Source organism: Zeus faber (genome assembly GCF_960531495.2).
Source record: "Zeus faber genome assembly, chromosome: 1".
Lineage (NCBI taxonomy): Eukaryota > Metazoa > Chordata > Actinopteri > Zeiformes > Zeidae > Zeus > Zeus faber.
Window position 1 is genome coordinate 18,055,312 of NC_137193.1, and position 13,976 is coordinate 18,069,287.

The 13,976-nt window shown below is 43.1% G+C and overlaps 1 protein-coding gene across 2 annotated transcripts in view; it reads left to right on the forward strand.

Moving 5' to 3' along the window:
- Positions 1–13,976, forward strand: part of cachd1 (cache domain containing 1) — a gene marked incomplete at its 3' end in the record, with an annotated part of 87,505 nt that overhangs the window by 30,704 nt on the left and 42,825 nt on the right. For both annotated transcript variants that reach the window (XM_080016689.1, XM_080016690.1), the window contains exons 3-4: positions 4,909–5,057; positions 11,031–11,137. In XM_080016689.1, coding sequence (XP_079872815.1) covers positions 4,909–5,057; positions 11,031–11,137 — 256 coding nt within the window. The remainder of the gene's footprint in view (positions 1–4,908; positions 5,058–11,030; positions 11,138–13,976) is intronic.

A 13,976-nucleotide genomic window follows, 5' to 3' on the forward strand; every position in this document is an offset into this window, starting at 1 on the left:
TGTCCCATTGGCTTTGAAGTTCTGTTTGTTTTTTTTCCATCCTTTTGCTGCAAAGACAGACAGACACACACACACACACACACACACACCTACACACACTAAGTTTCTTCTGCTTCACAGTAGCAGAACATGGCTCCAGAGTTAGATAGGGGAGAAATCGTACTACATTCGGTCCAGGGAATAAATTGTCGGGGGGTAATATTGCACTTCTTTTCGCTGCACTAACTAATTAAAGTTCTGGCATCTACTGTGGCCTAGTTGTCACAGTTTCTGTTGGCTAGGGTGTGTGTGTGTGTGTGTGTGTCTGTGTGTGTGTGTCTGTGTGTGTGTGTGTGTGTGTGTGTGTGTGAGATCTTGGAAGGGTGAGAGTAAACACCAAAATGGTAAACAGCCACCAGCAAGAGCAGACAGGTTGGTGTTTGTTGAATTTCCGATTTTTGTTTGTTTGTCTGTGTCTGCGATACATCTCTTGCCTCGCAGATATTTGCAATTCCAGAGTCGGCTCAATTGGCCTGGCAGCGATTTGCTGCCTCTTCTGCGTTATGAAGCACTGTGGCATGTGGCCTTACTTCCACAACAAAGCCAAATCTAAACGACACCTTGTGACGTACGCAAAACCTATCACGAGGATGAGAACAACTTATTGCCCTGTCTCTCCGCAGTAATACATCTGTCTCTGTGAGATGTCTGCACATAGAAAGTATTTTCATCCACCCATTGTTCGGTAACGCAGAGGAACGTGTGGATCCCACGGTCAAACTTGTGGCACTTATGAGAGAGAGAGAGAGAGAGAGAGAGTCTGACTGACTGACTGACTGACTGACTGTCTGACTGACTGACTGAGAGTTCCCTTTTGAAATTGCCATCTTGGAACAAGCATTAAAAACCTCAAGTGCATTTTCTTGTGTCATAACTCTGCATCATTGCTGCTCCTTATTATCGCTCCGGCTCCTCTCCTGACGCAGAGTTTGTTTTCCTTACAGCCATTGTTTTCCTTACAGATATTAGCTCTTCTCCTTGGGCGCTTGCTGTCTTTTTGAGCTGCTGCAGGGTTTGAGAACTCCCTAATTGCGGCTTTATCTCCTGCAGAATCAGGGAGCAGAGATGATGAGGGGCTTGTTGTATGAAGAGCCCACTCAGACACTGATTAGATAAGAATTTGTTGGACACAAGAGGGAAACAACCTTGCAAACATGCAGCCTGTATTGATACTGTCCCTGGAACGGCAGCACATTCCTGCGTGTGCGGAAATTTCCAGAAACATCAACAGGAATGTTCCCTCTCTTTTTTGACCTGTAATATGAAGTAGGGGTAGAAGATGGCTAGAAGATATTTGGGCTCAGAGAATGATAATTTGATATACTATATTGGATATATGCATTGGATATTCAAGGCTTTGTTTTGTTTGTTGGGATTCTTATATAATTGAAAATGACCATAATGGAAAATTCAGAAATTTTCACAGCAATATTTCTTCTCTTTGCACTCAAGCTAGGTGTGAGGCTTGCCTGCAAGCGGTTTTACTGGAGTCAATCATCACATTTATACCCCTTTCCCACTGCACCGAAAATCCGGTAACATCCGGCATTTGTCATCAGCGGGAAAGGAGAAACCCGGGTTTTTAGTCCCAGGTAAAATGACCCAGCAATAGGCAGGTTTTTATCGGCTCTGATGTGAACAGGACACCTGGGTCGACCCGCTAATTTTGGCCCCTTCACCGGCGCAATGCAACATGCGTTGATTGAATCTGGCACACTGATCACGTCTGCACCATTCTTTTTTTTTTTATCGTTCCACAAAACCGATTTCTGTCTCTCAACGGTCCGCATAGCCTTTTCCTTACACTGCAGTCCGGGGCCCAGCCTTTAACCAAGGCACCGCTGTGAATGTGGTCTGTGGATGTTGGCCTAAACCTTCTCAGGAGTCAAATGAGACTCCAGGAAGCACCGGCTCCATCCATCCCAGTCCTGCGGCTCAAGCCAACCCCCAACTGCTTTCCCCAAGCCATGGGAGCGGTTTGGGTGGCTGAGCAGTTTGCCCTGTCTTTTGGAGAGTGTGGTTAATTTGTGGAGGGAAGGTTAGAATAGGTGGCTTTGGCTGCACCGTGGCAGTCTGTAACTTAAGCTGTGACTTGCTTCTCTGAAGACATTCTGGTAACATTTGGCCTCACTTGCTGTCTCATTTGGCTTCACTTACTCTTTTTTTTTTTTCCCCCTAGGACTCTGGCTATGAATCTACACTTCTTAGTTGAACAGTGGCCCATTTTTCTCTATTTTAATTCAAAATCTGCTTAAGCTTGTTGCCATGTGGCTCAGTCTTGTGTTTGTGTTTGTGTGCGCACACCCATGTGGGACGGTGTTTAACTTAGGGTTTCTGTTGAATTTGCACATTAAAATGTTATTCATTGCCTTTTTGAAGGCTTGTGTGTGCGTGCATGTGTATTTCTTGTGGTAGTAATAATTCCGGGCTATGCCTTGGGACCCTATTAAACCCTAATAGGAAAAGCTGCTGGCCGATTAGTCGTACAGGCCGTCAATTGGTGGTGGTACATTTCTCAGTTTCTGGCCTCAAACGCACCACCTTTGCAGGCAACGGTAATTGTGGGATGCAAACAAAGGGGGTCCAGTTACTGGGAAAACAGTACTTTCTTCTGTGCTGTTAAGACCACAGCTAACCGGCTGACTCTCACAGTGTCTTACATTATTTTCAGCTGTGTGAGGATTTCTCTCTTTATGAACGGTTTCTCAGTTGCCCTTCCAGTTTATCAGGTGTTCCCACACCTCATTAGAAATGAAGACCAAGGTAGTGCTTTGCAATGTAAAGTCCACTGTTGCATGGTTCACTTCCCACAGACAGCTTCGTAGTAACAGTTTGTGTTGAGCCCTTGTGCCTCTCGTAAGAAAAGGCTCGGTCCAACCAGTTCTGCAATATGATTAAGTGTGCCACAATTGGCCTGGCTATCCCTCCCATCTTGATATACTACATTATAAAGTTACAAATTAACAACATTTCCATTTAATTTAGAAGATGAACTTAGAAGTATGCATCTTTTTAAGATCATTATTTTTTAAACTTCTTCAAATCATCTGTTTATGTAGTGCAGTATAAACTACCTGGAGTGATGCAATGTCAGTAGGATTTTATTTAACCCATTGCATCTTCATTTTTGCAGTAAACCAACAACTTGGAAGCTAAAATAAGCATCTCAATTGTGTTGAACATCCCTCATCCATCCTAGTCTTTTCTGGCTTCTTGTTCCTGGCTACAGAGAGCATGGAACAGGACATCAGGAACCTGTTGTAAGGGTTGCCACTGTTCTGGTTATTAGTTCCTCCCCTCTCCAAGGGGCTGGAACATGTTAAATGAGACCTGATATGTATGTGCTCAACCAGAACGTCATCCCTTTGAGAGAGAGGGAGAGAAAGCAAGAGGGATGGAGGTATAGATATATAAAAAAAAAAAAAGATAATATATATATGGAGAGTAGGGTGTAATATATTCCTGTCCAGGTGCCTGAGGTTAGGGCCCCAGGTGCTTGCTGATTGAATTAGCCCCAGTGTCTTTGTTGAGAAACAACATTTTCTCTTGACAGCTTGTTTGCATTTTAAAGTGGATATGCACCCTGAAACAGAATTCACTCCACCGGCTAGAACTTGGATTTCCAATAACTCCTCCTGTGTTCGAGAGCCACTAAAACAGTCAGTTAAGGATGTTCAAAAATCACACCTGTTTGTTATTGAGCAGATTCCAAATAAAGGCCAAAGTCTGTTATTGTGATTACATTAAATATAACTGATTGTTTAATGGATGGTTAATGCGTTGCCTTGCTAATATGCCAACTAGACTTTGATTCTGATATTTTTCGATTATATTTTTCCTGTACATGAGAGCAATACAAATTATTACTCATTTTGCAGAACGGGGATTGCTCCAACATAGGACTGGAGGCAAGAATTGTTCTGGGTCCTGTACTTTAGTGGCTAAGGGTTTGAAATAACATTGCTCTGGTTTCGCACACAAGTTCCAATATTAGGCATACTTCAGACAAAAAATTGTTACAAAATCAATATTATAGCTGGAATGATTAATGCTCAGTGCCAATTCTATCTGTAAATTGATAAGAATCATAAATGATGAAATTATGTATTGTCTATGAAGGTTATTGGAAGGACGTTTGCGTATTTTTATTTTTTTTTTTATATTCCCTTCAAAGCGTTCTATTTTTTCTATTTAAATAAAAACTAGAATTTTGCATTTCAAGGTTAGACTTTTCGTGGTAATGTACATGCCGGACGCTGTAAGTCTCATACATCCATCACTGTGTTGCATTTTTCTGATAGTGAGGCTGACCAGGAACGACTCCTGGCCAGCCGTGATCTTGTTTAGCCCAAATTAAAGTTGGCAGGTGTACTATACAAATATGCACAATGGAAAATGTGTACACTGGGGATTATTTGCCACAACGAATGTTCATATATTAAGTATGGGGGTGTGTGAGATTGATGTAGAGCATTAATTGGCATAAATTACCCACATAAATTGCATGCATTGTTGCTTTGTATATAGCTATAGTACGTACATGGGGTTTGTTTCAGTGTGTTGGTGTTTAGGAGTAATTAGGATATATTTAAGACATTTCACTGCATATATGTATGTGACGAATAAACCTCTTGATATGTACATTTGTCATTTTAAGAAGGTGACATAAAAACTTTTCAATAATTCAGAGTAGGTTGCCATTATGTATTTATATTGTTAGAGCAACAAGATAGACAAGTCAGGAATAACAATGGTCATTTGTTATATCTCTCCATCATACAGCAGCACTGTATGATGGAGAGAATCTGGCGATCTGCGACCCCAAGCAGGGTCGTACTGGTTGTAAATGTGTCTCTGTGTGTCGCGCAGCTGGCGAAGAAGATCCGCGAGAAGTTCAACCGTTACCTTGACGTGGTGAACCGCAACAAGCAGGTGGTGGAGGCGTCCTACACGGCCCACCTCACCTCGCCGCTCACCGCCATCCAGGACTGCTGCTCCATCCCGTCCTCCATGATGGAGTGAGTACCACCGGCCTTCTCTCTGCTTCTACCTGTCTCTGTTATTCTCTCTCTTTCTAACCCATATTGTTTTCTTTTCCAAGTCTTGTGCTTGTTCCTCCTTCTCTCTTTTCTTTCTCTCCACCTCTTTCCCACGCACATGCGAATATCCGTGGGGGGTGGATTCTATCTCTTTTAACCTGCCTCCTGCTGTTACCATCTGCACACGGCGTTCTATACGTTTGTTCAGCCTCGGACACACACACACACACACACACACACACACACACAGACAGGAATCCCAGCATCCTCTCCTAAGAGGCTTTGATCATTTCTCAGATTTATTTATAGCTCTGCGTTGTTTGTAGTCCTAAGCAGCTGTTACGTTCTCTTCCCCTCTCAATCAATTTCAGGCAATTAAATCATTGTTTTCTGGGGGGGGGGGATCGTAGAGAAAAGAAAAACGAAAATCTGAGATTTGTAGCTGCAGTTTGGATCGACGCAAATACAACTGGTTCGAGAAGGGAACGATAGCAACACTTTCTCATCCGAAATTGTATAAAAAGATGTTGATGTCAGAACCCATTACCACAAATTTACTTCATTTTTTTGTTCCGTCGCAATTCAGGGAATATCACTTGAGCGATAAAAAAAATGTGACCGAATCCTCACCCTGATTTGAGAGAGACTACCCACATAGGGGTTCTTAAATTCTAAACTCAGCTATGGGCTTTTTTCTACAGTGTGTCCCTCTGTTTCACTTGGCCCCAACGGTCTCAAGTTGCTGTTTTTTTTTTTTTCCCCCGTTGTGATAGAATTTCAAACCTCCAACGCCTAGTGAGAAGCTCAAGCTTGTTGCCGATCTAGTTTGGGAACGGCAGTTAAAGGAATAGCCCAGACATACACAAAATGGGGAAAGAATTTGAGAGAGAGAAACGTTCATCCTAATCTACACAGCGGCAGCTGTAAGCCCCCCACCCCTTATCTGTCCTGCTTATGCTGCTTTGATGAAGCAAGTTCTGTGACTTGAGTGATCTTTTCTCCATCTCTCTCACTTGGAGAGTGAGAGAGATGGCTACAGAGGGACAAAAACAAGGAGAGACTGAAAGAGAAACAGAGACAGACAAAGGTAGAGGGATGGAAGCATGGACAGAGACAGGGGGGTAGAGATGGAAGGGAGTCAGACAGGTAGAGAGGGGAGAGACCTAGATGAAGTCACTCAACACTTCATGTGGTGAGAGAGACACACACATGAACACACGGTAGTGAAACACGCTAAATGCATGAGAGGACACACTCTGTAATTGCCAAGACACACACACACACACCGAGTTACCACCTTGTGTGCAAACAAAAACTCAGATCTGAAACTGTTGGTATCCCCTGGTCATACAAACACACACACACACACACACACACACCCCGAGTAACCACCTTGTGTGCAAACAAAAACTCAGATCTGAACCTGTTGGTATCCCCTGGTCATACACACACACACACACACACACACACACACACACACAGCTGGAGCAGCCTGAGATGGTGTTACCTGGAGTAATATAAGGCGGTAAGCGATTCCGTTAGTGTTGAGTGTTGGAAGGGTCGTTTGCTGCTTGGAGCTCGGTCTGATATATCCCTCCACTTCAAAACATCTCCCTCTGATATGAAAGAGCGACAAACCTACCTGTTGCTTTCGACAAGTTGTGAGCAGAATTTACGATTTCGCTGCTCTATTTTCCTGCTCAGACCGTTGCTCCCTCATTTATGATATTTCTCTTCGCCTACTGCTGTGCTCACAAGCACACCTTTGACGGAAGCTACCCATTGATCTGCCTGTTTAAATGAAGGTTAAAGAAAATAAAGAAAACAGTCAGAAAAACACCCGTGCGTATGCTCCAGTGTCGTCTGAGAAACACTCCTAGGGAATGGCACTAAAAGTTTGACTACTCTCAAGTCCTCGAGTAGGCCATAAAAGTTTGCTGTGAAGCTTCCTACTCTGACTTTCAACAAGAAGTTGGACTTCTCTTTGAGAGTGAACGTTTTTTTTTTTATGACTTTAATTGTTCAAGTCTGAGACGCAAAATGTAAATATTGTAGTATGTGTCCTTCTCTCTGATTGGTCAATGATCTTACCACGGCTGCTATCTTTGACACCTACATTTCCAACCAGCTATTCTCATGAATGCGTCACATGACGTTTCACTGCATATATGTATGATCGTATGTATATGTATGTGACAAATAAAGCTCTTGAATCTTGAATGCATTTTGGATATTGGATCGGTCTGACACTACGGGGCGGTAGGGGCTTCATCAGCTGCTCCTTTTGGCGTGGTCTCGTTCAGGTCAGCCAGCATAGGGGTTAGGAAGGGCTTGGGTGGGGGTCGTGGGCAGGTTAGGTGGTTCACAGGGTATCCATGTCAGCTAGCTGTTAGCGTTTCAGGCTATCAGTTGTGCCAGAAGGCCACGGTGAGCACAACTAACACCGCGCTGGTATGCTTCAGTCACAACTCACTCTCCTTGACAGGCGTACCTGAAAATAGCTGGTGTGTGTAAACAGCGTGTTTGGTCGCTAGTGTGTCTGTCGCGTGTTTACGTGCAGGTATTTAGAAGTTGATCTTCAGATGGCCGCTTCAGTCCTTTCATTGATACCCGGTCGCCAAACTGAGAAGTGTGTCTGGGAGCAGCCCAGGCGGCCAGTAACGTTTCTCGTCTCAAGCGAGGTGTCTGTGGGGCTGAACGATGAATCAAATTCTAACCGCCATCGCTATGTAATAGAATGCAATTTTCAAATCCCAAGGCTGCAATAAAAAAATAATTACGTTTAAGGGGAAGAAAAAAAAAAAAAAAAAAGTCCCACAACCTAAAGCAATGATACTCGACACACATCTTTAATGACTAATTGCGGCTCTGTAAAGTGTTAGTTAAAATAAAATAAACATGAAAGAGTATTTCAATAACTTGTCTGCAGTATTCTATGACGGCTTTCAGGGAGAGCGCATCTAAAGAGATCTCTTTCGTGGTTGTGATCTGTTAACTGAGTGATCAATGGCTGATCACCTGGTTTACGCTGGCAATTTTATTATTAATTATTTGTATTTAATTTTATTTTTACTGTATATAAGTAATATCCTGGAGCCGCAACTTATCAACAAACTCACAGGCGAGAGCACCGCAGTCTTGAAATCCTCCATCGGCTTCCACGCTACAAGCACCACAACAGCCTCCATGCAATCAATAAGTAGAAAAACAAGTTTTATATCAATCCAGGGTTTTTGTTTAAGCCATCTAACTTCATTTAAGTGCGACATTCCAGAGAACACGGCATCTACCACTGCAGGCGCAGCAGACATGTTGCTTTCTCTACGTAATTTCCGGTCTGCCGTCTCCCGTCTACCCGTATACACTTGTACATCATTTATGTACAATATTACATTTGTGCTTGCAATGGTAATAAAAACACTGTTATAATAATATGGTAGTAATAATTATAAATTGAAATTATTGCATGCACCATGCTTTTTATTTCTTAGTAAGATATTACTTGTAGACTTATTTTAAAATGCATAGTGGTTTGGTGTTGTTTCATGAAATGTATGTTCAGAGAATGTGGCTCCTGAGCTGTGAACAGTTTAGTACCACCGCCACAATGATTTATTGCTTGTGTTTAGTGAATTACAGCATTTCTCCACATACTGTCTTTTGAGTCATTTAATATTTAATATGAATTGTTAAACATATAATTGCAAATTATAATGTAATTGTTTGTTCATTGTATGCCACTATAATAGTGGCAGTAGTATAACAAAACTTATGATAGTGTCATCACGCCTGTCTACCGGACATTAAAAATTTTAACATGAAAATGATGGTAGACAGTTAATTTTCTTCAACCCGACTCCCACTTTATTTTTCATTCTATTTCTCATTTCTCCCATTGTTTAAATTTTCCTTTACATTTGAATGGAAACATGAATGTGGAATCTTAAATGTTTTTACAAAAACATTGCAATCTACTAAAATAACAATTAAGAGATTATGTAGTGAATGTAACTATTCCCTCTCTCCTGTATCACTGTGTGAATCAAGCCTATCAATTAAGGGTGTGTGTGTGTGTGTGTGTGTGTGTGTGTGTGTGTGTGTGTGCGCGTGCGCACAGACAGACGACCGACCGGTTCTTTTTTGCCTGAAGCTACAAATAAAAAACTCTATTGGACGCTATTGTGACCAGAGCTGTTTTTTTAAAAGCCCTAGAAATAGTATTGCTTTGGGTTGTCCCTTTCACAGCAGGGAGGTTTCTCCAAGGCCACTGTACTCTTCGGGCATCCCGAGTAGCTTAGGATCGCCTCTATGGTTGCTCTACGTGCCCAACGTCACATTTCACGGCTTGATTTAATGTTCCATTTTTTTTTTATTGTCAGCTCAGTGGTGTGCGTCTATACGGTCTTCAACTTGGCAGGTGTAGCCTCACCCATCCTCTCCTTCAAATACACAAGAAACATGCATTTATATTCATTTTGGTGTTCACAAAATCTGATAATTTTGTTTTTGTCCTGATTCATAAAACTTGTTGTATGCAATGGAAGGTGTCAGAGTACAAAAACAAATTGACCAATTTCCCATTTTTTCTCAAAATAGATTAATGACTGTTTGATGTCACTATCTGTGTGGTGAATTGCTTATAGGATTATCGCCTAATTACTGCGAGGAGAGATTAGTGAGCAGAGATTAGCATAGCCCTCGCCCAGAGGGCGAGGGCTATGCTAATCTTGCACAGATTTGCTACTTTACATTATAAATCTGAATATTTAATAGATGCATTATTTAAAGTTCCACACGGTGGGATAGCAAGAGATATGGGAGTTTTGCCCAATGATTGGTTTCACATCTGGTATGTAAATTTAATGCATTTCTGTGTGTTTGTTTATGTGCCAGGGTTTGTGTTGGGGCATATCTACAGAATCCATTCCTGTTTTTATTTTATCAAAGCTCTCATTAGTTGGGGGGCCTCTCCACCTTTTTCTCTGCATCTCCCTTCTGCAGCCTTTCCTCCTTTTCTTTCTTACGCCATGCCATCTCTCTTACACCATCTTTTTAATAAGTATTTTTTATGCGAAGTACAAAGTGGTTGTGAACATGTATTTTATTTATTTATTTTTCACTCCCCTGCCCAAACCTCCTCATATGCAAAGTGGGTTGAAGGGGAATAGTAATGACTTTGGCCTGATGAGACCTTAAGTGTGTTAAGTTCAAAAGCAGCCTCTACTTCAGAGAAGTGTCAATCAAACCAGGCGTGTGTGTGTGTGTGTGTGTGTGTGCGCGTGTGCGTGCGTGCGTGCGTGCGTGCGTGCTCGATCAGGGGAGTTGGGTGGAGGCAGCAACTGGAGGACTGCAGGAATGGGGAGAGAGGAGGCGGATCAAAGCCCGCAGTCTGGGGGCAGCTACCCTGCATACCTTACCCTCGCTGTCAGCTCCTCATTCCAGAGTACAGGCTCTAGGAGAACAAAAACCCCCACAATGCTCTAACTGTGTGCGCTAAAATTAAACTCCTTACACTCTAAGCAAACAATCAATTTGAAAAAATAAAAACCTCCATCTGCCTAAGATTTATTTTTGAATGACCAACATTTAAAGGCCTTGACCGCAAAATATGCTGTGCTAGTTGGCACCTCTTAAAACACATTGTGTGTACGCCAAGGACAATACTGCCTGTCATGTAAACACATCCTTTTAACCGCATTTGAGTCAAGTGGCCTAAGTAACCCTTAAGTATGTGTGCAATAGTGTGTTATTTAGTTTACTTAAATTATGCATTCATACATTCTTTGTAATAGTACCCTATATGATGGCCTCTTTTGCTGCATAGCTTGTGGACAGTATGTGAATGTGTGTGCATCCCTCCACCCACCCTTTTGTGTGTTTGATGAGAGTACGTATGGTAAGTCTGGATGCTACCTTTACAAAACTGATGCATGCAGTGGGTGTGTCCTTCAGGTTCGATGGCAACTTCAACACCAATGTCTCTAAGACCATCTGCTGCGACAGACTGTCTCCCACTGTCAACAGCCGAGCGTTCAACCCAGGACGAGACCTCAACTCAGGTTTGTGTTATTCACACACACACACACACACACACACACACACACACACACACACACACACACACACACAGCAATAACCATACAGAGGTGACACTGAAACAGAAGGACCACAAGGGGTCTGTTTATTGGTTAATCCCCCCCCCCATTTCCAGTGGTATTGTTTGCGCTACTGTTGCAAAGACAACCGCATCGCTTTACGTTTTCCTCACAACGCTCCGTGTAAATGATCAACACCACTTTGTAAATTTGAGAGAATAAAGAAGCGTGTTCACGGAAGACGTCAATTTAAATTGTCACAATTTTAGTTTAATTGTATTTCTTTTGGTTGTGCAATCATAGACACATACATAGATGCTGCACTGACTGTTTCGTCTCACTGCTGTGGGACGTCAACGTCGCTGCCATATTGGAACGGGCAAGACTGTAAACAAATACAAGTAAACGGAGAGCTGGGTTTTTTTTCTGGATTAAAAGCACTACAATGTTTACATTTCTCAACCGATTTCAATGAGTGTTTTTTATAGTCAGGGTTTATGATCTACCTGGAGTAGATTGCTCCACCGTCCGCCATTTCCACTAATGGGCGCACATTGGTTGATGCACTTCCTGTGACGCAATGTTGTAAATTGATCATTTTCCCGGGAATTCGTACCCAGTGGCAGTCCATATTGCATCGAGATATGGAGGCTTATACGCTGATGGTGTCAATATTCTATAGCCATTACACTGTGCAATCAACTTCATAACGATAAGTAAAAGCAAAAAAGTTGTCCATTGCTCCTTTAACTCACACAAACACGCATGCAGAATAGTTATTTTACTGCAGTCTATGCACCAAATGACTCACTTAAGCACAATTGCCATGGCAACTATTATTTTTGGGGGGGTGGGGGGAGATGTTGAAACATCTTTCGTCATGCTATTAAATGTTGAAAAGGGAATGGCTGTTGGAACTGAGATGGAAATAATGAGCAATGCCTGTGCAAGGTGTTCAAAGATGCCTTTGTACTCTCTCTTGTGGTTTCCCCTTTTCATTGCTCTCTTCATACCTCCACAGTTTTTTACATTTCTTATCAGGTCTCCTTTCTGTTCATGATTAAAAAAAATATATAATAAAAAAGCAGGTGGAGATGAAACAGTCTGCTTTTGATTTCCTAGTCTGCAGTCCGTGTGTATGTTATCATTGTGGGAGTCTTGTTGGTTCCTCCCATCCATCCCGAATACGCCTCGGTTGGCTGTCGCATCCGCTGTCACGGCTGAAGGGCTGGGGTACGTTATTGACTTAAAGGGGACCTATTATGACAAGCTCGCTTTCAGTGCCTGTGCACATACATTTGGGTCTCTGACGGGCCTACTAACACACAAACTGTGAAATAAGACATCCCAGTCAGTTTTTTGATGCCTTCCTACGTCACTGGGCCCACATTGGAATTAGAACCGCCCCAATCTGAGTAACTCCACGCACAGCTTGAGTGCCACCGTTAGTGGGTCCGGAGGCTCAGAGGTAAGCTCTCAGATGGCACCAGCAGTGGCTGCCTCGTTACAGTGTGCTCTTGCACTTTGTATCTTTTTGTCCGTGTCTTCCGTTTTAAGTGAACTCAACAGGATCACTTCTACTATCAAAGAACTGCTGAACATTCGACTTACCCCACCATCTCATCTGAAACCGGACCTTCCCATATTCTACGGACGTTTCGAACATTTTAGTGAGCGGAGTGACAGCTCACTGCGAAAGATTCAGGAAAAGCAAACGGGAAATTGCGCTGTAGCTCTGGCCTGGCGGCGACAGAGAGGTTTTAGGACCCCTTTTCCCGATATTCACGTGGCTGCTCCCCGGGGAAAAAGATAGACGAGCTGCTGCTACTCAACGGAACCAACCAGGATTTCTTTCGCGCTGCGGTACTGTGGTTCAGAGAAACCTGACTCAGTGAAACCACACCGGACTGTTCAATACGGCTGCCTGGGTTTCATCTCCATAAAGCGGACTGCCTTGCTGAACAGTCGGGGAAATCCTGATGCGGTGGAATCTGCTTGTATGTGAGTGAAGGATGGTGTACTGATGTTACAGAGCTTATGAAATCCTGTAGAACTGGAAACATTATTCATAAACTGTAAACCATTGTATTCCCCATGAGAGCTCTCCACAATTCTGGTCGGTGTTTACATTTGTGCGTGGGGGAGGCGCAATGGCACCTGGCTGACCAGATAATCAGCATGGAGCAAAAACAACCAGACTCTGATCTTATAGTTTTAGGGGACTTTAATAGAGCAAACATCAGCCCTGAACTGCCCAACTACAGACAATTCATCAAGTGCCTCACTGGGTCTCTCTTCGATTACTGCTTGGTCCATCTTATCGCCACCTACAGGCAGAAACTAACATCTGCCAAGCCTGTAGTCAATACGTTGGAAAAATGGACCAGTGAGGTAGAAGACACACTACTTGCCTACTTGGAGTACACGGACTGGAGTGTATTTGAACAGACAACCACTGATCAGATGAGCTGTCTGACACTGTTACAGCCTACGTCAGCTTCTGCGAGGACATGTGCATTCCAACAAGGACCTATACACAGATACAATTACGGTAAACCCTGGTTCACCACCAAACTCAGACAGCTTCAGCGATCCAAGGGGGAGCCTTACGGAGAAGGGTACAGAGCCCTGTATAAGCAGGCAAGGAACACAGCGACAAAGGAAATCAGAGCAGCCAAGTGGGGCTACTCTGAAAGGCTGAAAAACAGGGTTTCGGCCAACGACCCTGCGTCAGTGTGGAAAAGCCTGAGGGACATTACCAACTACAGGAAGTCCTCCCCCACCTTGGAAAATAGGCTGCTGA